At 42.3% G+C, this 27,266-nt stretch overlaps 1 protein-coding gene across 2 annotated transcripts in view; it reads right to left on the minus strand.

Moving 5' to 3' along the window:
• als2a (alsin Rho guanine nucleotide exchange factor ALS2 a) overlaps nucleotides 1-27,266 on the minus strand; it is a 156,725-nt gene that overhangs the window by 127,339 nt on the left and 2,120 nt on the right. For both annotated transcript variants that reach the window (XM_082967257.1, XM_082967256.1), the window contains exons 4-9: nucleotides 27,249-27,266; nucleotides 24,529-24,699; nucleotides 21,549-22,746; nucleotides 3,222-3,475; nucleotides 1,279-1,356; nucleotides 271-378 (exon numbers count right to left, since the gene is read on the minus strand). The exon at nucleotides 27,249-27,266 is cut by the window's right edge and continues 248 nt beyond it. In XM_082967257.1, coding sequence (XP_082823383.1) covers nucleotides 271-378; nucleotides 1,279-1,356; nucleotides 3,222-3,475; nucleotides 21,549-22,746; nucleotides 24,529-24,699; nucleotides 27,249-27,266 — 1,827 coding nt within the window. The remainder of the gene's footprint in view (nucleotides 1-270; nucleotides 379-1,278; nucleotides 1,357-3,221; nucleotides 3,476-21,548; nucleotides 22,747-24,528; nucleotides 24,700-27,248) is intronic.

A 27,266-nucleotide genomic window follows, 5' to 3' on the forward strand; every position in this document is an offset into this window, starting at 1 on the left:
TCTGCTAGAGGACATTACTGACCTGTTGACCTCTGCTAGAGGACATTACTGACCTGTTGACCTCTGCTAGAGGACATTACTGACCTGTTGACCTCTGCTAGAGGACATTACTGACCTGTTGACCTCTGCTAGAGGACATTACTGACCTGTTGACCTCTGCTAGAGGACATTACTGACCTGTTGACCTCTGCTAGAGGACATTACTGACCTGTTGACCTCTGCTAGAGGACATTACTGACCTGTTGACCTCTGCTAGAGGACATTACTGACCTGTTGACCGCTGTAAAAGAGGATGGGCTGGCAGCAGTCACCATCAGCCAGGAACACACTGTGGCTCTGCCCTGCTGCCAGGTCAAACACACGCAGACCCTCTGACATCTGGAGGTCAAAACACACACACACACACACACACACACACACACACACACACACACACACACACACAGAGATCAGCCAGGCGCTGTCAGAGTGTGAGGGACCTGGTGGCAGGGTAACACTAGCAGCAGGGTAAAGCCAACTACATGTCAAATATAATGCATGACAATAACCGTAGGAATTGGCTTTGCAGCAGATAATAGATCTGGGACCACCAAGCTAGACCACCAGGCTAGACCAGCAGACCACCAGGCTAGACCAGCAGACCACCAGGCTAGACCAGCAGGCTAGACCAGCAGACCACCAGGCTAGACCAGCAGACCACCAGGCTAGACCAGCAGACCACCAGGCTAGACCAGCAGGCTAGACCACCAGGCTAGACCAGCAGGCTAGACCAGGCTAGACCAGCAGGCTAGACCACCAGGCTAGACCAGCAGGCTAGACCACCAGGCTAGACCACCAGGCTAGACCACCAGACCACCAGGCTAGACCAGCAGACCACCAGGCTAGACCAGCAGGCTAGACCACCAGGCTAGACCAGCAGGCTAGACCACCAGGCTAGACCACCAGGCTAGACCAGCAGACCACCAGGCTAGACCAGCAGGCTAGACCACCAGGCTAGACCACCAGGCTAGACCACCAGGCTAGACCAGCAGACCACCAGGCTAGACCAGCAGACCACCAGGCTAGACCACCAGGCTAGACCACCAAGCTAGACCAGCAGGCTAGACCACCAGGCTAGACCAGCAGGCTAGACCACCAGGCTAGACCACCAGGCTAGACCAGCAGGCTAGACCACCAGGCTAGACCACCAGGCTAGACCAGCAGCACAGTATAACCATGAAAATAACTAAAAGACAAGAATATATTCACTCTACAGTAGGTAAATGTCGTTTAGAGCACCTTGGCCTTTTGAGGCATGGTAGTGGGGCTGTTCATGTGTCCCAACTGGCCGGATCTGTTGCTGCCCCACGAAAACACCTGGGAGGGATAAAGCCTTGTTATATTACACACCGGTCTCTCAATTTATAGGACGCTACAATATTAGATACGAAATGCTATATTGTTCACGTCATAACTTCTTAACAGTCTCTCCTCTAAATTCGTAGGAAGAGAGAGGCAATCAAATAAATACAATGCTAAAATGGCAATAGGATAAGGCAATAGGCTAAGGCTATAGTATAAAGCAACAGGATAGGGCAACAGGATATGGCAACAGGATAAGGCAACAGGATAAGGCAACAGGATAAGGCAACAGGATAAGGCAACAGGATAAGGCAACAGGATAAGGCAATAGGATAAGGCAATAGGATAAGGCAACAGGATAAGGCAACAGGATAAGGCAACAGGATAAGGCAACAGGATAAGGCAATAGGCTAAAGCAATAGGATAAGGCAACAGGATAAGGCAACAGGATAAGGCAATAGGATAAGGCAATAGGCTAAGGCAACAGGATAAAGCAATAGGATAAGGCAATAGGCTAAGGCAACAGGATAAGGCAACAGGATAAGGCAACAGGATAAGGCAACAGGATAAGGCAACAGGATAAGGCAACAGGATAAGGCAATAGGATAAGGCAACAGGATAAGGCAATAGGATAAGGCAACAGGATAAGGCAATAGGATAAGGCAACAGGATAAGGCAACAGGATAAGGCAACAGGATAAGGCAACAGGATAAGGCAATAGGCTAAAGCAATAGGATAAGGCAACAGGATAAGGCAACAGGATAAGGCAATAGGATAAGGCAATAGGCTAAGGCAACAGGATAAAGCAATAGGATAAGGCAATAGGCTAAGGCAACAGGATAAGGCAACAGGATAAGGCAACAGGATAAGGCAACAGGATAAGGCAATAGGCTAAAGCAATAGGATAAAGCAATAGGATAAGGCAATAGGCTAAGGCAACAGGATAAGGCAACAGGATAAGGCAACAGGATAAGGCAACAGGATAAGGCAATAGGATAAGGCAACAGGATAAGGCAACAGGATAAGGCAATAGGCTAAGGCAACAGGATAAGGCAACAGGATAAGGCAATAGGCTAAAGCAATAGGATAAGGCAACAGGATAAGGCAACAGGATAAGGCAATAGGATAAGGCAACAGGATAAGGCAATAGGATAAGGCAACAGGATAAGGCAATAGGATAAGGCAATAGGATAAGGCAACAGGATAAGGCAACAGGATAAGGCAACAGGATAAGGCAATAGTATATTGCAATAGGATAAGGCAACAGGATAAGGCAACAGGATAAGGCAACAGGATAAGGCAATAGTATAATGCAATAGTATAAAGCAATAGGATAAGGCAATAGGATAAGGCAACAGGATAAGGCAATAGGATAAGGCAACAGGATAAGCAACAGGATAAGGCAGCAGGATAAGACAGCAGGATAAGGCAACATGATAAGGCAACAGGATAAGGCAACAGGATAAGGCAATAGGATAAGGCAACAGGATAAGGCAATAGGATAAGGCAACAGGATAAGGCAATGGGCTAAGGCTATAGTATAAAGCAATAGGCTAAGGCAACAGGATAAGGCAATAGGATAAGGCAACAGGATAAGGCAACAGGATAAGGCAACAGGATAAGGCAATAGGATAAGGCAACAGGATAAGGCAGCAGGATAAGGCAACAGGATAAGGCAACAGGATAAGGCAATAGTATAAAGCAACAGGATACGGCAATGGGCTAAGGCTATAGTATAAAGCAATAGGCTAAGGCAACAGGATAAGGCAACAGGATAAGGCAATGGGCTAAGGCTATAGTATAAAGCAATAGGATAAGGCAACAGGATAAGGCAACAGGATAAGGGAACTGTGAGTGTGATGATGGGGACTGTGTTTTACCTGACACTGTGCAGTAAGGGCCAGGGAGTGGTGTGTTCCTGCCGCTACCTTCACTACCTCCTCTTTGTTCAGGCTCTCGATGCAAAACGGCTGGAGCCTGGGTAGCTGGTCTCTGTGGCCCAGCTGTCCTTCTTGCCCCCTGCCCCAGCTCCACACCTCTGTGTTCAGGGAGGGCAAAGACTCCACCACTTCCTCCTTCCTGGGCACATTGGGTCTGGAGCGAGCGGTCCTCCTGCCGGGTAGCTCAGGGGATGCTGGAAGGAAAAAAAAAAAAAAAAAAACCCAAAAAGGCGTGAAAATGCTATTGACATATGAATGGCATACTGTATAATGAGTAACATTAAATGAGTTAGAATTGAGTTAAAGAGAGAAGGGATGCTTGAAAACCTAGCTTCGGACATACAACGTTGTTGATACAGCTATTTCAACACGTTTCAAATCTCAAGGGTCTTTCCTGGTTAAATAAAGGACGAGTCACACAATATAATATGAATGTGCTTTAAACCAGCGCTTAGCAGACACTATGACAGAAACAGAAACGGCAAAAATGGATTTTAAACATCTAAAAACAAGAAAGTCTATCAGGGTTGACCACGGGACTAAACACCTCCCTCTGCAACTGGATCCTGGACTTCCTGACGGGCCGACACCCAGGTGGTGAGGGTAGGCAACAACACATCCGCCACGTTGAACCTGAACACCGGGGGGGCCCCTCAGGGAGTCGATAGTTGGCAGCAGTTGTGCAAAACTGAAAGCGCGAACCACCGCATTTAACCAAGGCAAGGTGACTGGGAATATGGCCGAATATAAACAGTGTAGTTATTCCCTCCGTAAAGCAATCAAACAGGCAAAAGGTCAGTACAGAGACAAAGTGGAGTCACAATTCAACGACTCAGACGCAAGACGTATGTGGCAGGGTCTACAGACAATCACGGGTTACAAAGGGAAAACCAGCCACGTCGCGTACCTCGACGTCTTGCTTCCGGACAAGCTAAACACCTTCTTCGCCCGCTTTGAAGATAACACAGTGCCACGGAAGCAGGCTGCTGCAGAGTACCGTGGGCTCTCCTTCTCCGTGACCGACGTAATACCGCAAGGCCACCAGCCCAGACGGCATCTCTAGCCGCGTCCTCAGAGCATGCGCAGACCAGCTGGCTGAAGTGTTTACGGACATATTTAATCTCTCCCTATCCCAGTCTGATGTCTCCACATGCTTCAAGATGTCACACCATTGTTCCTGTACCCAAGAAAGCGAAGGTAACTGAACTAAATGACTATTGCCACATACCACTCACTTCTGTCATCATGAAGTGCTTTGAGAGACTAGTCAAGGATCATATCACCTCTACCTTACCTGACACCCTTGACCCGGGGAGGTGGGGGGGGGGGCAAAGTACGGCCCGTGGGCCATGACCGGCCCACCGGGCCCTTCAATCCAGCCAACGAGACATTTTACCCCTTGTGGGACAGTCTTGTCCCATCGCTGCAACTTCCGTACGGACTCAGGAGAGGCAAAGGTCGAGAGCCGTGCGTCCTCCGAAATACGACCCAGCGAAGCCGCACTGCTTCTTGACACAATGCCAGCTTAACCCGGAAGCCAGCCGCATCAAAGTGTCGGAAGAAACACTGAACTAACTCCTGGCGTACGTGTCAGCGTACATGCACCCGGCCCGCCACAGGAGTTGCTAGAGCGCGATGGGACAAGGAAATCTCGGCCCACCAAACCCTCTCCTAACCCGGACGACGCTGAGCAAATTGTGCGCAGCCTCATGGGTCTCCCAGTCACGGCCAGCTGTGACAAAGCCTGGGATCAAACCCGGGTCTGTAGTGACGCCTCAGTGCCTTAGACCGCTGTGCCACTCGGGAGGCCCCCGCAAATTGATTTTAACAAAACAATTGGTCGCCCCAAAAAAAATGCGTCCCTCCGTTGAATTTCAAAATCCCAATGTGGCTCTCGAGCTAAAAAGGTTTGCCCACACCTGCCCTACCCCGCACTTCAGTTTGCATACCGCCCCAATAGTTCCACAGACGATACAATCGCCATCTCACTGCCACATCTCACCTGGACAAGAGGAAGAATGCTGTTCATTGACTACAGAACAGTCTTCAACACCATAATTACCCTCCAAGCTCATCATTAAGCTCGGGATCCTGGGTCTGTACCCCGCCCTGTGCAACTGGGTCCTGGACTTCCTGACGGGCCTCCCCCCAGGTGGTGAAGGTAGGAAACAACACCTCCACTATGCTGATCCTCAACACAGGGTCCCCACAAGGGTGCATGCATCAGCCCTCTCCTGTACTCCCTGTTCACCCATGACTGCGTGGCCATGCATGCCTCCAACTCAATCATCAAGTTTGCAGACGACACAACAGTAGTAGGCCTAATAATGTTTACATACTGTTTTACTCATTTCATATGTATTTGCTGTATTCTAGTCAATATCATCCTATTCAGCTATAGCTCTATATATACTATTCTACCCTACGTATTATACAGTTATACTACATATTCTATACTACATATTCTATACACATACTGTCCATAATGTCTATACATCCCATCACACATACATACATACATACATACATAAATATGTATGTGTGTGTGTATATATACACACATATAAATACACACACGCACACACACACACACACACACACACATATATATAATTTTGGAGCCCACTGTATGTACATATACAGTACCAGTCCAATGTTTGGACACTACATGATTCCATATGTGTTATTTCATAGTTTTGATGTCTTCAGTGTTATTCTACAAGAATAGAAAAAAGTACAAATCATTTTTTAAAAACCTACTCATTCAAGGTTTTTTTTTAAATGATTTGTACTTTTTTACATACATACACATATATATATATATATATATATATATATATATATATATATATATATATATATATATACAGTGCCAGTCCATAGTCTGGACACACCTACTCATTCAAGGTTTTTTTTAAATGATTTGTACTTTTTTCTATATTGTAGAATAACACTGAAGACATCAAAACTATGAAATAACACATATGGAATCATGTAGTGTCCAAACATTGGACTGGTACTGTATATGTACATACAGTGGGCTCCAAAATTCCACTAGCTTGTATACCCACACAGATCACAGTGTTTTCAACGGTACTTGATAAGAGTCCACTAGCTTGTATACCCACAGATCACAGTGTTTTCAACAGTACTTGATAAGAGTCCACTAACTTGCTGCAATGGTGTAAAATGTCACTATTGAATATGATTTGTATATTAACATAATCTGGGACATTTAAAAAAATAAAAATACATCTATGTATTTTCTATGTAAACTGATTTGACAACTGATTTGCATATCTGGGGGCGAGTCGGGGCTAACGAAATGAGAAATGGCAGTCCAGGAGAAATGGAAATCATTTGTGATATCAAATACCTTCTTATACTTTAAGATGGGAGATGCAACCAAGCTCAAATGAAACTATTCATGAAGACAAATTATCTGTTAAGGATTATTATAGATACCGCCAAAAGAAAATTGAATGGGGCTTGTCATTCACACAGTAACTGACGGAAAAAATCAAGTGTATATGATCTAAATATGGGTATACAAGGACATCTAGCGATCACCGGGTTTTATCATCCTCGGTCACTAGCTATCATAAATGTATATCTTCACAAGATTGATGTTGGTTGAGTCCCTAGAGATTTTATTCACTAGTATGCGATGCAATCAGATATATAATTGAAGCAGGTATTTACTTTGCAACAAGTATTGTCATTGACTAAAAACGAAATATATTTGTATGAGCTATGCATCTGTGTACCGGCGTTTTTTGTACCCCTCTACTAGCTAGCTAGATGGTGCAGTCCTGTCCCAAAGAGGCAGTCTGTTCTGCATGCCTTCTTGACTTTGATATGTGTATTCATGCCTTTGTGCAAGCACACTGGTAGCCGACCTGTTATAGCTATCTTGCTAGCTAATTTAGCTAGCTCATCAACCAGCATTTCTCTTGCTATTCTTGCATGATGGCACTTATTAAAGCCTTGAATTTCATATGAACCTCACTGTCACCACTGGTCATCTAGCTAGCCACGTAGCCAGCAGGGTTGCATCGGTTTCCATTGGACTAGAAGCTGCTAAACTGGCTAGCTAAGTAGCTAACGCTAGTAGCTAACACGAGCTGATTATCATGTAGCAGTCTATGGTGACTAGCATTGCTAGCATGCTATTGTTTGCTAGCTAGCTAATATCGATACAACATAGTCGTGGGTCCACAAAATCAAGCAAATGCTACTGAACTCATGAAACAATCAACATGATTAACATTGTAGTAGCTATTGATGTTTTTTGTGTTTTAAAAAAAAATAATTCTTAATGACATTGCAAATATCATGTTTTTGGCATTTAACTCTGATTTAATTACCGGTATGTATCTATTCCCGTTTCGGCATTAGAAAATTTGTGAAGTCCCAAATTCCCGCGAGATACTGCAAAAATGTGCGTACTCACGAATACGCAATAAAAGATCCTGTCACGGATTTGCCGCGATTCCCTAGAAAAAACACCCCCTGCTATCTATAACTTTAAAAGGGTTTTCGGTTATCGCCACAGGAGAACCTTATGAAGAACCCTTTTTGGTTGCAGGTAGAATCCTTTTGGGTTCCATGTAGAACCCTTTCTACAGAGGGGTTCTACATGGAATCTAAAAGGGTTCTCCTATGGGGACAGCCGAAGAACCCTTCTGGAACCCTTATTCTAAGAGTGTAGCTACCTCAATTACTCCATACCCCTGCACATCGACTCGGTACTGGTACTTCCTGTATATAGCCATGTTATTACCTGGTACTCCCTGTATATAACCATGTTATTACCTGGTACTCCCTGTATATAGCCATGTTATTACCTGGTACTCCCTGTATATAACCATGTTATTACCTGGTACTCCCTGTATATAACCATGTTATTACCTGGTACTTCCTGTATATAGCCATGTTATTACCTGGTACTCCCTGTATATAACCATGTTATTACCTGGTACTTCCTGTATATAGCCATGTTATTACCTCATACTCCTGTATATAGCCATGTTATTACCTGGTACTCCCTGTATATAGCCATGTTATTACCTGGTACTCCCTGTATATAACCATGTTATTACCTGGTACTTCCTGTATATAGCCATGTTATTACCTGGTACTCCCTGTATATAACCATGTTATTACCTGGTACTTCCTGTATATAGCCATGTTATTACCTGGTACTCCCTGTATATAGCCATGTTATTACCTGGTACTCCCTGTATATAGCCATGTTATTACCTGGTACTCCCTGTATATAACCATGTTATTACCTGGTACTTCCTGTATATAGCCATGTTATTACCTGGTACTCCCTGTATACAACCATGTTATTACCTGGTACTTCCTGTATATAGCCATGTTATTACCTGGTACTCCCTGTATATAGCCATGTTATTACCTGGTACTCCCTGTATATAGCCATGTTATTACCTGGTACTCCCTGTATATAGCCATGTTATTACCTGGTACTCCCTGTATATAGCCATGTTATTACCTGGTACTCCCTGTATATAGCCATGTTATTACCTGGTACTCCCTGTATATAGCCATGTTACTATCTGGTACTTCCTGTATATAGCCATGTTATTACCTGGTACTCCCTGTATATAACCATGTTATTACCTCGTACTCCTGTATATAGCCATGTTATTACCTGGTACTCCCTGTATATAGCCATGTTATTACCTGGTACTCCCTGTATATAGCCATGTTATTACCTGGTACTCCCTGTATATAGCCATGTTATTACCTGGTACTCCCTGTATATAGCCATGTTATTACCTCATACTCCCTGTATATAGCCATGTTATTACCTGGTACTTCCTGTACATAGCCATGTTATTACCTGGTACTCCCTGTACATAGCCATGTTATTACCTCATACTCCTGTATATAGCCATGTTATTACCTGGTACTCCCTCTATATAGCCATGTTATTACCTGGTACGTCCTGTATATAGCCATGTGATTACCTGGTACTCCCTGTATATAGCCATGTTATTACCTGGTACTCCCTGTATATAACCATGTTATTACCTGGTACTTCCTGTATATAGCCATGTTATTACCTGGTACTCCCTGTATATAACCATGTTATTACCTGGTACTTCCTGTATATAGCCATGTTATTACCTGGTACTCCCTGTATATAACCATGTTATTACCTGGTACTTCCTGTATATAGCCATGTTATTACCTGGTACTCCCTGTATATAGCCATGTTATTACCTGGTACTCCCTGTATATAACCATGTTATTACCTGGTACTTCCTGTATATAGCCATGTTATTACCTGGTACTCCCTGTATATAACCATGTTATTACCTGGTACTTCCTGTATATAGCCATGTTATTACCTGGTACTCCCTGTATATAACCATGTTATTACCTGGTACTCCCTGTATATAGCCATGTTATTACCTGGTACTTCCTGTATATAGCCATGTTATTACCTGGTACTCCCTGTATATAGCCATGTTATTACCTGGTACTCCCTGTATATAACCATGTTATTACCTGGTACTCCCTGTATACAGCCATGTTATTACCTGGTACTCCCTGTATACAACCATGTTATTACCTGGTACTTCCTGTATACAGCCATGTTATTACCTGGTACTCCCTGTATACAGCCATGTTATTACCTGGTACTCCCTGTATATAGCCATGTTATTACCTGGTACTCCCTGTATATAGCCATGTTATTACCTGGTACTCCCTGTATATAGCCATGTTACGATCTGGTACTTCCTGTATATAGCCATGTTATTACCTGGTACTCCCTGTATATAACCATGTTATTACCTGGTACTTCCTGTATATAGCCATGTTATTACCTGGTACTCCCTGTATATAGCCATGTTATTACCTGGTACTCCCTGTATATAACCATGTTATTACCTGGTACTTCCTGTATATAGCCATGTTATTACCTGGTACTCCCTGTATATAACCATGTTATTACCTGGTACTTCCTGTATATAGCCATGTTATTAACTGGTACTCCCTGTATATAGCCATGTTATTACCTGGTACTCCCTGTATATAACCATGTTATTACCTGGTACTTCCTGTATATAGCCATGTTATTACCTGGTACTCCCTGTATATAACCATGTTATTACCTGGTACTTCCTGTATATAGCCATGTTATTACCAGGTACTCCCTGTATATAGCCATGTTATTACCTGGTACTCCCTGTATATAACCATGTTATTACCTGGTACTCCCTGTATATAGCCATGTTATTACCTGGTACTCCCTGTATATAACCATGTTATTACCTGGTACTTCCTGTATATAGCCATGTTATTACCTGGTACTCCCTGTATATAACCATGTTATTACCTGGTACTTCCTGTATATAGCCATGTTATTACCTCATACTCCTGTATATAGCCATGTTATTACCTGGTACTCCCTGTATATAGCCATGTTATTACCTGGTACTCCCTGTATATAACCATGTTATTACCTGGTACTTCCTGTATATAGCCATGTTATTACCTGGTACTCCCTGTATATAACCATGTTATTACCTGGTACTTCCTGTATATAGCCATGTTATTACCTGGTACTCCCTGTATATAGCCATGTTATTACCTGGTACTCCCTGTATATAACCATGTTATTACCTGGTACTTCCTGTATATAGCCATGTTATTACCTGGTACTCCCTGTATATAACCATGTTATTACCTGGTACTTCCTGTATATAGCCATGTTATTACCTGGTACTCCCTGTATATAGCCATGTTATTACCTGGTACTTCCTGTATATAGCCATGTTATTACCTGGTACTCCCTGTATATAGCCATGTTATTACCTGGTACTCCCTGTATATAACCATGTTATTACCTGGTACTTCCTGTATATAGCCATGTTATTACCTGGTACTCCCTGTATACAACCATGTTATTACCTGGTACTTCCTGTATATAGCCATGTTATTACCTGGTACTCCCTGTATATAGCCATGTTATTACCTGGTACTCCCTGTATATAGCCATGTTATTACCTGGTACTCCCTGTATATAGCCATGTTATTACCTGGTACTCCCTGTATATAGCCATGTTACTATCTGGTACTTCCTGTATATAGCCATGTTATTACCTGGTACTCCCTGTATATAACCATGTTATTACCTCGTACTCCCTGTATATAGCCATGTTATTACATGGTACTTCCTGTATATAGCCATGTTATTACATGGTACTTCCTGTATATAGCCATGTTATTACCTGGTACTCCCTGTATATAGCCATGTTATTACCTGGTACTCCCTGTATATAGCCATGTTATTACCTGGTACTCCCTGTATATAGCCATGTTATTACCTGGTACTCCCTGTATATAGCCATGTTATTACCTGGTACTCCCTGTATATAGCCATGTTATTACCTGGTACTCCCTGTATATAGCCATGTTATTACCTGGTACTCCCTGTATATAGCCATGTTATTACCTCATACTCCTGTATATAGCCATGTTATTACCTGGTACTTCCTGTACATAGCCATGTTATTACCTGGTACTCCCTGTACATAGCCATGTTATTACCTCGTACTCCTGTATATAGCCATGTTATTACCTGGTACTCCCTGTATATAGCCATGTTATTACCTGGTACGTCCTGTATATAGCCATGTGATTACCTGGTACTCCCTGTATATAGCCATGTTATTACCTGGTACTCCCTGTATATAACCATGTTATTACCTGGTACTTCCTGTATATAGCCATGTTATTACCTGGTACTCCCTGTATATAACCATGTTATTACCTGGTACTTCCTGTATATAGCCATGTTATTACCTGGTACTCCCTGTATATAGCCATGTTATTACCTGGTACTCCCTGTATATAACCATGTTATTACCTGGTACTTCCTGTATATAGCCATGTTATTACCTGGTACTCCCTGTATATAACCATGTTATTACCTGGTACTTCCTGTATATAGCCATGTTATTACCTGGTACTCCCTGTATATAGCCATGTTATTACCTGGTACTTCCTGTATATAGCCATGTTATTACCTGGTACTCCCTGTATATAGCCATGTTATTACCTGGTACTCCCTGTATATAACCATGTTATTACCTGGTACTTCCTGTATATAGCCATGTTATTACCTGGTACTCCCTGTATACAACCATGTTATTACCTGGTACTTCCTGTATATAGCCATGTTATTACCTGGTACTCCCTGTATACAGCCATGTTATTACCTGGTACTCCCTGTATATAGCCATGTTATTACCTGGTACTCCCTGTATATAGCCATGTTATTACCTGGTACTCCCTGTATATAGCCATGTTACTATCTGGTACTTCCTGTATATAGCCATGTTATTACCTGGTACTCCCTGTATATAACCATGTTATTACCTGGTACTTCCTGTATATAGCCATGTTATTACCTGGTACTCCCTGTATACAACCATGTTATTACCTGGTACTTCCTGTATATAGCCATGTTATTACCTGGTACTCCCTGTATATAGCCATGTTATTACCTGGTACTCCCTGTATATAGCCATGTTATTACCTGGTACTCCCTGTATATAGCCATGTTATTACCTGGTACTCCCTGTATATAGCCATGTTATTACCTGGTACTCCCTGTATATAGCCATGTTATTACCTGGTACTCCCTGTATATAGCCATGTTATTACCTGGTACTCCCTGTATATAGCCATGTTATTACCTGGTACTCCCTGTATATAGCCATGTTATTACCTGGTACTCCCTGTATATAGCCATGTTATTACCTCATACTCCTGTATATAGCCATGTTATTACCTGGTACTTCCTGTACATAGCCATGTTATTACCTGGTACTCCCTGTACATAGCCATGTTATTACCTCGTACTCCTGTATATAGCCATGTTATTACCTGGTACTCCCTGTATATAGCCATGTTATTACCTGGTACGTCCTGTATATAGCCATGTGATTACCTGGTACTCCCTGTATATAGCCATGTTATTACCTGGTACTCCCTGTATATAACCATGTTATTACCTGGTACTTCCTGTATATAGCCATGTTATTACCTGGTACTCCCTGTATATAACCATGTTATTACCTGGTACTTCCTGTATATAGCCATGTTATTACCTGGTACTCCCTGTATATAGCCATGTTATTACCTGGTACTCCCTGTATATAACCATGTTATTACCTGGTACTTCCTGTATATAGCCATGTTATTACCTGGTACTCCCTGTATATAACCATGTTATTACCTGGTACTTCCTGTATATAGCCATGTTATTACCTGGTACTCCCTGTATATAGCCATGTTATTACCTGGTACTTCCTGTATATAGCCATGTTATTACCTGGTACTCCCTGTATATAGCCATGTTATTACCTGGTACTCCCTGTATATAACCATGTTATTACCTGGTACTTCCTGTATATAGCCATGTTATTACCTGGTACTCCCTGTATACAACCATGTTATTACCTGGTACTTCCTGTATATAGCCATGTTATTACCTGGTACTCCCTGTATACAGCCATGTTATTACCTGGTACTCCCTGTATATAGCCATGTTATTACCTGGTACTCCCTGTATATAGCCATGTTATTACCTGGTACTCCCTGTATATAGCCATGTTACTATCTGGTACTTCCTGTATATAGCCATGTTATTACCTGGTACTCCCTGTATATAACCATGTTATTACCTGGTACTTCCTGTATATAGCCATGTTATTACCTGGTACTCCCTGTATACAACCATGTTATTACCTGGTACTTCCTGTATATAGCCATGTTATTACCTGGTACTCCCTGTATATAGCCATGTTATTACCTGGTACTCCCTGTATATAGCCATGTTATTACCTGGTACTCCCTGTATATAGCCATGTTATTACCTGGTACTCCCTGTATATAGCCATGTTATTACCTGGTACTCCCTGTATATAGCCATGTTATTACCTGGTACTCCCTGTATATAGCCATGTTATTACCTGGTACTCCCTGTATATAGCCATGTTATTACCTCATACTCCTGTATATAGCCATGTTATTACCTGGTACTTCCTGTACATAGCCATGTTATTACCTGGTACTCCCTGTACATAGCCATGTTATTACCTCGTACTCCTGTATATAGCCATGTTATTACCTGGTACTCCCTGTATATAGCCATGTTATTACCTGGTACGTCCTGTATATAGCCATGTGATTACCTGGTACTCCCTGTATATAGCCATGTTATTACCTGGTACTCCCTGTATATAACCATGTTATTACCTGGTACTTCCTGTATATAGCCATGTTATTACCTGGTACTCCCTGTATATAACCATGTTATTACCTGGTACTTCCTGTATATAGCCATGTTATTACCTGGTACTCCCTGTATATAGCCATGTTATTACCTGGTACTCCCTGTATATAACCATGTTATTACCTGGTACTTCCTGTATATAGCCATGTTATTACCTGGTACTCCCTGTATATAACCATGTTATTACCTGGTACTTCCTGTATATAGCCATGTTATTACCTGGTACTCCCTGTATATAGCCATGTTATTACCTGGTACTTCCTGTATATAGCCATGTTATTACCTGGTACTCCCTGTATATAGCCATGTTATTACCTGGTACTCCCTGTATATAACCATGTTATTACCTGGTACTTCCTGTATATAGCCATGTTATTACCTGGTACTCCCTGTATACAACCATGTTATTACCTGGTACTTCCTGTATATAGCCATGTTATTACCTGGTACTCCCTGTATACAGCCATGTTATTACCTGGTACTCCCTGTATATAGCCATGTTATTACCTGGTACTCCCTGTATATAGCCATGTTATTACCTGGTACTCCCTGTATATAGCCATGTTATTACCTGGTACTCCCTGTATATAGCCATGTTACTATCTGGTACTTCCTGTATATAGCCATGTTATTACCTGGTACTCCCTGTATATAACCATGTTATTACCTGGTACTTCCTGTATATAGCCATGTTATTACCTGGTACTCCCTGTATACAACCATGTTATTACCTGGTACTTCCTGTATATAGCCATGTTATTACCTGGTACTCCCTGTATATAGCCATGTTATTACCTGGTACTCCCTGTATATAGCCATGTTATTACCTGGTACTCCCTGTATATAGCCATGTTATTACCTGGTACTCCCTGTATATAGCCATGTTACTATCTGGTACTTCCTGTATATAGCCATGTTATTACCTGGTACTCCCTGTATATAACCATGTTATTACCTCGTACTCCCTGTATATAGCCATGTTATTACCTCGTACTCCTGTATATAGCCATGTTATTACATGGTACTTCCTGTATATAGCCATGTTATTACCTGGTACTCCCTGTATATAGCCATGTTATTACCTGGTACTCCCTGTATATAGCCATGTTATTACCTGGTACTCCCTGTATATAGCCATGTTATTACCTGGTACTCCCTGTATATAGCCATGTTATTACCTGGTACTCCCTGTATATAGCCATGTTATTACCTGGTACTCCCTGTATATAGCCATGTTATTACCTCATACTCCTGTATATAGCCATGTTATTACCTGGTACTTCCTGTACATAGCCATGTTATTACCTGGTACTCCCTGTACATAGCCATGTTATTACCTCGTACTCCTGTATATAGCCATGTTATTACCTGGTACTCCCTGTATATAGCCATGTTATTACCTGGTACGTCCTGTATATAGCCATGTGATTACCTGGTACTCCCTGTATATAGCCATGTTATTACCTGGTACTCCCTGTATATAACCATGTTATTACCTGGTACTTCCTGTATATAGCCATGTTATTACCTGGTACTCCCTGTATATAACCATGTTATTACCTGGTACTTCCTGTATATAGCCATGTTATTACCTGGTACTCCCTGTATATAGCCATGTTATTACCTGGTACTCCCTGTATATAACCATGTTATTACCTGGTACTTCCTGTATATAGCCATGTTATTACCTGGTACTCCCTGTATATAACCATGTTATTACCTGGTACTTCCTGTATATAGCCATGTTATTACCTGGTACTCCCTGTATATAGCCATGTTATTACCTGGTACTTCCTGTATATAGCCATGTTATTACCTGGTACTCCCTGTATATAGCCATGTTATTACCTGGTACTCCCTGTATATAACCATGTTATTACCTGGTACTTCCTGTATATAGCCATGTTATTACCTGGTACTCCCTGTATACAACCATGTTATTACCTGGTACTTCCTGTATATAGCCATGTTATTACCTGGTACTCCCTGTATACAGCCATGTTATTACCTGGTACTCCCTGTATATAGCCATGTTATTACCTGGTACTCCCTGTATATAGCCATGTTATTACCTGGTACTCCCTGTATATAGCCATGTTACTATCTGGTACTTCCTGTATATAGCCATGTTATTACCTGGTACTCCCTGTATATAACCATGTTATTACCTGGTACTTCCTGTATATAGCCATGTTATTACCTGGTACTCCCTGTATATAGCCATGTTATTACCTGGTACTCCCTGTATATAACCATGTTATTACCTGGTACTTCCTGTATATAGCCATGTTATTACCTGGTACTCCCTGTATATAACCATGTTATTACCTGGTACTTCCTGTATATAGCCATGTTATTAACTGGTACTCCCTGTATATAGCCATGTTATTACCTGGTACTCCCTGTATATAACCATGTTATTACCTGGTACTTCCTGTATATAGCCATGTTATTACCTGGTACTCCCTGTATATAACCATGTTATTACCTGGTACTTCCTGTATATAGCCATGTTATTACCAGGTACTCCCTGTATATAGCCATGTTATTACCTGGTACTCCCTGTATATAACCATGTTATTACCTGGTACTTCCTGTATACAGCCATGTTATTACCTGGTACTCCCTGTATACAACCATGTTATTACCTGGTACTTCCTGTATATAGCCATGTTATTACCTGGTACTCCCTGTATATAGCCATGTTATTACCTGGTACTCCCTGTATATAGCCATGTTATTACCTGGTACTCCCTGTATATAATCATGTTATTACCTGGTACTTCCTGTATATAGCCATGTTATTACCTGGTACTCCCTGTATATAACCATGTTATTACCTGGTACTCCCTGTATATAGCCATGTTATTACCTGGTACTCCCTGTATATAGCCATGTTATTACCTCGTACTCCTGTATATAGCCATGTTATTACATGGTACTTCCTGTATATAGCCATGTTATTACCTGGTACTCCCTGTATATAGCCATGTTATTACCTGGTACTCCCTGTATATAGCCATGTTATTACCTGGTACTCCCTGTATATAGCCATGTTATTACCTGGTACTCCCTGTATATAGCCATGTTATTACCTGGTACTCCCTGTATATAGCCATGTTATTACCTGGTACTCCCTGTATATAGCCATGTTATTACCTGGTACTCCCTGTATATAGCCATGTTATTACCTCATACTCCTGTATATAGCCATGTTATTACCTGGTACTTCCTGTATATAGCCATGTTATTACCTGGTACTCCCTGTACATAGCCATGTTATTACCTCATACTCCTGTATATAGCCATGTTATTACCTGGTACTCCCTGTATATAGCCATGTTATTACCTGGTACGTCCTGTATATAGCCATGTGATTACCTGGTACTCCCTGTATATAGCCATGTTATTACCTGGTACTCCCTGTATATAGCCATGTTATTACCTGGTACTCCCTGTATATAACCATGTTATTACCTGGTACTCCCTGTATATAGCCATGTTATTACCTGGTACTCCCTGTATATAACCATGTTATTACCTGGTACTTCCTGTATATAGCCATGTTATTACCTCATACTCCTGTATATAGCCATGTTATTACCTGGTACTCCCTGTATATAGCCATGTTATTACCTGGTACTCCCTGTATATAGCCATGTTATTACCTCATACTCCTGTATATAGCCATGTTATTACCTGGTACTCCCTGTATATAGCCATGTTATTACCTGGTACTTCCTGTATATAGCCATGTTATTACCTCATACTCCTGTATATAGCCATGTTATTACATGGTACTCCCTGTATATAGCCATGTTATTACCTGGTACTCCCTGTATATAGCCATGTTATTACCTGGTACTCCCTGTATATAGCCATGTTATTACCTGGTACTTCCTGTATATAGCCATGTTATTACCTGGTACTTCCTGTATATAACCATGTTATTACCTGGTACTCCCTGTATATAGCCATGTTATTACCTGGTACTCCCTGTATATAATCATGTTATTACCTGGTACTTCCTGTATATAGCCATGTTATTACCTGGTATTTCCTGTATATAGCCATGTTATTACCTGGTACTTCCTGTACATAGCCATGTTATTACCTGGTACTCCCTGTACATAGCCATGTTATTATTACCTGGTACTCCCTGTATATAATCATGTTATTACCTGGTACGTCCTGTATATAGCCATGTGATTACCTGGTACTCCCTGTATATAGCCATGTTATTACCTGGTACTCCCTGTATATAACCATGTTATTACCTGGTACTTCCTGTATATAGCCATGTTATTACCTGGTACTTCCTGTATATAGCCATGTTATTACCTGGTACTCCCTGTATATAGCCATGTTATTACCTGGTACTCCCTGTATATAACCATGTTATTACCTGGTACTTCCTGTATATAGCCATGTTATTACCTGGTACTCCCTGTATATAACCATGTTATTACCTGGTACTTCCTGTATATAGCCATGTTATTACCTGGTACTCCCTGTATATAACCATGTTATTACCTGGTACTCCCTGTATATAGCCATGTTATTACCTGGTACTTCCTGTATATAGCCATGTTATTACCTGGTACTCCCTGTATATAGCCATGTTATTACCTGGTACTCCCTGTATATAACCATGTTATTACCTGGTACTTCCTGTATATAGCCATGTTATTACCTGGTACTCCCTGTATATAACCATGTTATTACCTGGTACTTCCTGTATATAGCCATGTTATTAACTGGTACTCCCTGTATATAGCCATGTTATTACCTGGTACTCCCTGTATATAGCCATGTTATTACCTGGTACTCCCTGTATATAGCCATATTATTACCTGGTACTCCCTGTATATAACCATGTTATTACCTGGTACTCCCTGTATATAGCCATGTTATTACCTGGTACTCCCTGTATATAGCCATGTTATTACCTGGTACTTCCTGTATATAGCCATGTTATTACCTGGTACTTCCTGTATATAACCATGTTATTACCTGGTACTTCCTGTATATAACCATGTTATTACCTGGTACTCCCTGTATATAGCCATGTTATTATTACCTGGTACTTCCTGTATATAACCATGTTATTACCTGGTACTCCCTGTATATAGCCATGTTATTACCTGGTACTCCCTGTATATAACCATGTTATTACCTGGTACTCCCTGTATATAGCCATGTTATTACCTGGTACTCCCTGTATATAGCCATGTTATTACCTGGTACTTCCTGTATATAGCCATGTTATTACCTGGTACTTCCTGTATATAACCATGTTATTACCTGGTACTTCCTGTATATAACCATGTTATTACCTGGTACTCCCTGTATATAGCCATGTTATTATTACCTGGTACTTCCTGTATATAACCATGTTATTACCTGGTACTTCCTGTATATAACCATGTTATTACCTGGTACTCCCTGTATATAGCCATGTTATTATTACCTGGTACTTCCTGTATATAACCATGTTATTACCTGGTACTTCCTGTATATAACCATGTTATTACCTGGTACTCCCTGTATATAGCCATGTTATTATTACCTGGTACTTCCTGTATATAACCATGTTATTACCTGGTACTTCCTGTATATAACCATGTTGTTATTTTTACTCGTCACTGTTATTCGTGATTTATTGTATATTCATTTCCTTGTGTCACTATTTTGTATCTTTAACTCTGCACTGTTGAAAAAGGACTCATCAGTGAGCATTTGACAAATACAATGTGATTTGAAGTGACCACACCTACCATGAGAGAGGAGAGGAGGTGGTGACCACACCTACCATGAGAGAGGAGGTGGTGACCACACCTACCATGAGAGAGGAGGTGGCGACCACACCTACCATGAGAGAGGAGGTGGCGACCACACCTACCATGAGAGAGGAGGTGGCGACCACACCTACCATGAGAGAGGAGAGGAGGTGGCGACCACACCTACCATGAGAGAGGAGAGGAGGTGGCGACCACACCTACCATGAGAGAGGAGAGGAGGTGGCGACCACACCTACCATGAGAGAGGAGGTGGTGACCACACCTACCATGAGAGAGGAGGTGGCGACCACACCTACCATGACAGAGGAGAGGAGGTGGCGACCACACCTACCATGAGAGGAGGTAGTGACCACACCTACCATGAGAGAGGAGAGGAGGTGGCGACCACACATACCATGAGAGAGGAGAGGAGGTGGCGACCACACCTACCATGAGAGAGGAGAGGAGGTGGCGACCACACCTACCATGAGAGAGGAGAGGAGGTGGCGACCACACCTACCATGAGAGAGGAGAGGTGGCGACCACACCTACCATGAGAGAGGAGAGGAGGTGGCGACCACACCTACCATGAGAGAGGAGAGGCAGTGGCGACCACACCTACCATGAGAGAGGAGAGGAGGTGGCGACCACACCTACCATGAGAGAGGAGGTGGTGACCACACCTACCATGAGAGAGGAGAGGTGGCGACCACACCTACCATGAGAGAGGAGAGGAGGTGGCGACCACACCTACCATGAGAGAGGAGGAGGTGGCGACCACACCTACCATGAGAGAGGAGAGGTGGCGACCACACCTACCATGAGAGAGGAGAGGAGGTGGCGACCACACCTACCATGAGAGAGGAGAGGCAGTGGCGACCACACCTACCATGAGAGAGGAGAGGAGGTGGCGACCACACCTACCATGAGAGAGGAGAGGAGGTGGCGACCACACCTACCATGAGAGAGGAGGTGGTGACCACACCTACCATGAGAGAGGAGAGGTGGCGACCACACCTACCATGAGAGAGGAGAGGAGGTGGCGACCACACCTACCATGAGAGAGGAGAGGAGGCGGCGACCACACGTACCATGAGAGGAGGTGGCGACCACACCTACCATGAGAGAGGAGGTGGCGACCACACCTACCATGAGAGAGGAGAGGAGGTAGCGAGTGCCGTCTATTCCCCTCCGTGACCTCCTCTAGCAGGATATCAGTCAGACTGGAGCATTTCTTCCCTTGAAAGGAGTCCTCCTCCGTACAGAGACGCACTTCCTGGTTGGTCTTCCTGTATGCCATGACAGGCCCAGACCGAGCCTTGCACAGCCCTGCGGCTGGGACACACCCTTCGCTCTCCGATGAGTCACAGAGGCTGCTGGTGGAGGGTGAGGCCGAGGCAGCAGCAGAAAAACGGCCCGTTAACGCTAAGGTATGTTTCGGCACTGAGGCAACCCTGTAGTTCTCCGGTAGGGAAGATGATAGCTTGGATTCCACGGTGGTGTCGTCTGTAGGAAGACGTGATGTCAAGGTAGAAGGCCGGTCTCGATCAGGTAGGTTACCGTTTAGGTACTGTCCTGGGACATGACTTACCAAGGTGAGTAGATCTCCTGAGCTATGATTGGCTAAGGTGAGCGAATCCCCTGTTGTCTGACTGGCTAAGGTGATTGGATTCCCTGCGATGTCATTGTCGTTCTGTTCAGACGGGCTCAGGACGCGATCAGACGTTCCCTCGGGGTATTCCTTCGCTTCCTTCTCAGCGGTCGAAGATGTTGTCTTCCTCCTCGCCCGTGTTAGAGTCGAGTTGCTGTCCGTCTCTGTCAGAGTCTCAGGGCCTTGTCTTTCAGGGTCAAAGGTACCAGTATCCTGTTGGTTAGCTTGTTCTTTGGAGCTAAACTCTCTGAGAGAGCCGTCTGTGTCGCCAGAAAATAGATGTTCTGGACCTATAATGGGGTCTGGGTCAAGGCCCGGATCAGGGCTGACTGCCTGAGAGAGTGCGTAGGCTGAGGCTCTGTGTCTCTGGGCTAGAGAGGCCTGTCTAGACGGGGAGGCCTGTCTAGACGGGGAGGCCTGTCTAGACGGGGAGGCCTGTCTAGACGGGGAGGCCTGTCTAGACGGGGAGGCCTGTCTAGATCTCGAGCAGCTTCCTGGTTTGCTATCAGCCAACTCAATCCCTAGGGGGCAATAGTGGCCGTCGTTGATAATAACACGGTCCTCTTTATCCACCACAGAGAAGAGCAGCTGGTTGCACTGGTCACACTTTTCAGTAGCTGTCGGCCGGCTGAACTGAGAGTCTTGTGCAGGGAAGCGTCGTACCACGGCCAGGCTGTGGTATCCTCCACACGCCACCTGGACCACGATGGAAAGAAGTCAGCGGACTTCATTATATTGGCTTTTAAATCCTCCATTTTTTTTTTATGTACAGTATGTATTGTTGAAATGACCGAGATGTATTGTTGAAATGACCGAGATGTATTGTTGAAATGACCGAGATGCATTGTTGAAATGTATTGTTGAAATGTATTGTTGAAATGACTGAGATGTATTGTTGAAATGTATTGTTGAAATGACTGAGATGTATTGTTGAAATGTATTGTTGAAATGACTGAGGTGTATTGTTGAAATGACTGAGATGTATTGTTGAAATGTATTGTTGAAATGACTGAGATGTATTGTTGAAATGACAGATGTATTGTTGAAATGACTGAGATGTATTATTGAAATGTATTGTTGAAATGACTGAGGTGTATTGTTGAAATGTATTGTTGAAATGACTGAGGTGTATTGTTGAAATGACTGAGATGTATTGTTGAAATGTATTGTTGAAATGATTGAGGTGTATTGTTAAAATGACTGAGATGTATTGTTGAAATGACAGATGTATTGTTGAAATGACAGATGTATTGTTGAAATGACTGAGGTGTATTTTTGAAATGACTGAGATGTATTGTTTAAATGTATTGTTGAAATGACTGAGGTGTATTGTTGAAATGACTCAGATGTATTGTTGAAATGACTGAGATGTATTGTTGAAATGACTGAGATGTATTGTTAGCTGTATTGTTGAAATGACTGAGATGTATTGTTGAAATGACTGAGATGTATTGTTGAAATGACCTGAGATGTATTGTTGAAATGACCTGAGATGTATTGTTGAAATGACCTGAGGTGTATTGTTGAAATGACCTGAGATGTATTGTTGAAATGACCGAGATGTATTGTTGTAATGACCTGAGATGTATTGTTGTAATGACCCGAAATGTATTGTTGTAATGACCCGAAATGTATTGTTGAAATGACTGAGATGTATTGTTGAAATGACCTGAGATGTATTGTTGAAATGACCTGAGATGTATTGTTGAAATGACCTGAGATGTATTGTTGAAATGACCGAGATGTATTGTTGAAATGACCTGAGATGTATTGTTGAAATGACCGAGATGTATTGTTGTAATGACCTGAGATGTATTGTTGAAATGACTGAGATGTATTGTTGAAATGACCGAGATGTATTGTTGAAATATATTGTTGAAATGACTGAGGTCTATTGTTGAAATGACTGAGATGTATTGTTGAAATGACTGAGATGTATTGTTGAAATGTATTGTTGAAATGACTGAGATGTATTGTTGAAATGTATTGTTGAAATGACTGAGGTGTATTGTTGAAATGACCGAGATGTATTGTTGAAATATATTGTTGAAATGACTGAGGTCTATTGTTGAAATGACTGAGATGTATTGTTGAAATGACTGAGATGTATTGTTGAAATGTATTGTTGAAATGACTGAGATGTATTGTTGAAATGTATTGTTGAAATGACTGAGGTGTATTGTTGAAATGACTGAGATGTATTGTTGAAATGACTGAGATGTATTGTTGAAATGTATTGTTGAAATGATTGAGGTGTATTGTTGAAATGTATTGTTGAAATGACTGAAATGTATTGTTGAAATGACAGATGTATTGTTGAAATGACTGAGGTGTATTGTTGAAATGTATTGTTGAAATGACCCGAGATGTATTGTTGAAATGACCACCGAGATGTATTGTTGAAATGACCCGAGGTGTATTGTTGAAATGACCCGAGGTTAACTCTAGATGAATGTCTAATAAGAAGCACTCACTCACCTGAACTACGTGCCTCCCAGCCAGGTGCTCCACTTGCTGGGGTCTCCACACAGGGAACACACTGTTGACCAGGCCCAGCTGGCAGCCGCTGCCCCAGGCCCACACCTCGTGCTGGGCAGACAGAGCCAGAGTGTGCTGCTCCCCACAGGTTACCTCCAGGATCCTGATGATCTGTTGGGAGGTACGGAATCACAATTACCAAGTCCGTTTACACTCACCAGGGATTTGACCTGGTGAAGTGGTGCCGTCATCGTCTAACAATATATATATATATTTTTTTTTTGGTTTTAAAACGGGGTTGTTTGGATTCTGGATGCTGATTGGTTGATAGCAGGGATTTATAGCACCACAATTCCCAACATTCTCCTGGTAAAGCCTGTTAACGATTCCATTACATTTATCAACGAGCAGCCACTGTCCTACAGCCCAGCCAGTCAATTTATAAACTTCATCTCCCCCCCTGGAAAAAGTATCCCAGATATTATTTCCCCAATGCTACTAGGCTAGAATTTGGCTCCAAACAGTAAAACAATATTGCAGTATGTTTGGTGATCTCCACTGTCCCGTGCATATGAATGTGACAAGACAAGACAGCTTCTCTGATCCAGGCCAATTCATCTATTAGGATCATTATAAATGGATATATTCAACGAAAGTAAAAAAATAAAAATAACTAAAGTGCGCTTCGTTTGCTGTCCTTTCAGCTGCTTGACGTGATTGTGTATTAGCTTTCGTTTGCTAGCTAGCTAAGGAGAAGTAGCTAGCCTGCATTGCTACATGCCAATGTTTTGTTTAGCATAGCAACCATTGTAAATAGAATGGATAGAATTAACGACCAGTCCATTTGGCTAGCAACTACAGAATCTCAGAATGAACGACCAGCCCATTTGGCTAGCAACTACAGAATCTCAGAATGAACGACCAGCCCATTTGGCTAGCAACTACAGAATCTCAGAATGAACGACCAGCCCATTTGGCTAGCAACTACAGAATCTCAGAATGAACGACCAGCCCATTTGGCTAGCAACTACAGAATCTCAGAATGAACGACCAGCCCATTTGGCTAGCAACTACAGAATCTCAGAATGAACGACCAGCCCATTTGGCTAGCAACTACAGAATCTCAGAATGAACGACCAGCCCATTTGGCTAGCAACTACAGAATCTCAGAATGAACGACCAGCCCATTTGGCTAGCAACTACAGAATCTCAGAATGAACGACCAGCCCATTTGGCTAGCAACTACAGAATCTCAGAATGAACGACCAGCCCATTTGGCTAGCAACTACAGAATCTCAGAATGAACGACCAGCCCATTTGGCTAGCAACTACAGAATCTCAGAATGAACGACCAGCCCATTTGGCTAGCAACTACAGAATCTCAGAATGAACGACCAGCCCATTTGGCTAGCAACTACAGAATCTCAGAATGAACGACCAGCCCATTTGGCTAGCAACTACAGAATCTCAGAATGAACGACCAGCCCATTTGGCTAGCAACTACAGAATCTCAGAATGAACGACCAGCCCATTTGGCTAGCAACTACAGAATCTCAGAATGAACGACCAGCCCATTTGGCTAGCAACTACAGAATCTCAGAATGAACGACCAGCCCATTTGGCCAAACTATTTTGTATGGTGGAAGGGTTAAATAAAACAAATGTACTTTATTAAAATATCGTTTTTAATGAAAACATGTCGTTAATCTATTTTTAATATGTTGGCATACCTTTTATATAAAAGCAATTAGGCCTCAGGCCCAGGAATTATTATTATTATAGGCCTCAGGCCTAACAACAGCACTTAGACAGGAGTTATTCACACCACAATCCCCGGGTTCTCATGCCTTATTGCTTCACCAGAGTAGACAGACAGAATATCGGGATGGGAGGCAGGTAGCCTAGTGGTTAGAGGAGGCAGGTAGCCTAGTGGTTAGAGAGTTGGGCCAGTAACCGAAAGGTTGCTAGATCGAATCCCCAGAGCTGACAAGGTAAAAATCTGTCGTTCTGCCCCTGAACAAGGCAGTTAACCCACTGTTCCCCGGTAGGCTGTCATTCTAAATAAAAATTGGTTCTAAAAGGTAAAATATAGACAGAAGAATAAATCATTTACAGACAGTACTTTAACCAGGTTTCCATCCAACCTTTTTATGCGAGTAAAGTACACGTCGGATAAACGTTTTATGACAGGCCTGATGGAAAACGTTAATTTGTCGGTAAACTTACAAATGTCGACAAAACAAAATACACTAAATAAGGTGGGATCTTTTTTGTGTATGGAAAATGTACTATGCGAGAAATGGCAGAGGAAACGCTTTTATGCAGCAGCGTAGCCTAGTGGTTAGAGCGTTGGACTAGTAACCAAAAGGTTGCTAGATCGAATCCCCAGAGCTGACAAGGTAAAAATCTGTCGTTCTGCCCCCTAAACAAGACAGTTTAACCCACTGTTCCCTGGTAGGCCGTCATTGTAAATAACAATTTGTTCTTAACTGACCTGCCTAGATAAATAAAGGTTAATTATATATAAAAATATGGAAACACATTACTATGCACGTATTATTATTATTATGCAGATTTTAAAATATTTGCATGAAAATCTGTCACCAATTGGATGGAAACAGCTATTGTCATTGTTTTCAAAGATGTCTGAATTGTTTTCTATAATCTCGGATTTAGTTTTGTTTTCGTGATGAAAATAAGAATATAAACAGATACATTACCTGCGGAGGGACCGTCTC

Source organism: Salmo salar, chromosome 21, assembly GCF_965601325.2.
Source record: "Salmo salar chromosome 21, fSalSal1, whole genome shotgun sequence".
NCBI classification, from domain to species: domain Eukaryota; kingdom Metazoa; phylum Chordata; class Actinopteri; order Salmoniformes; family Salmonidae; genus Salmo; species Salmo salar.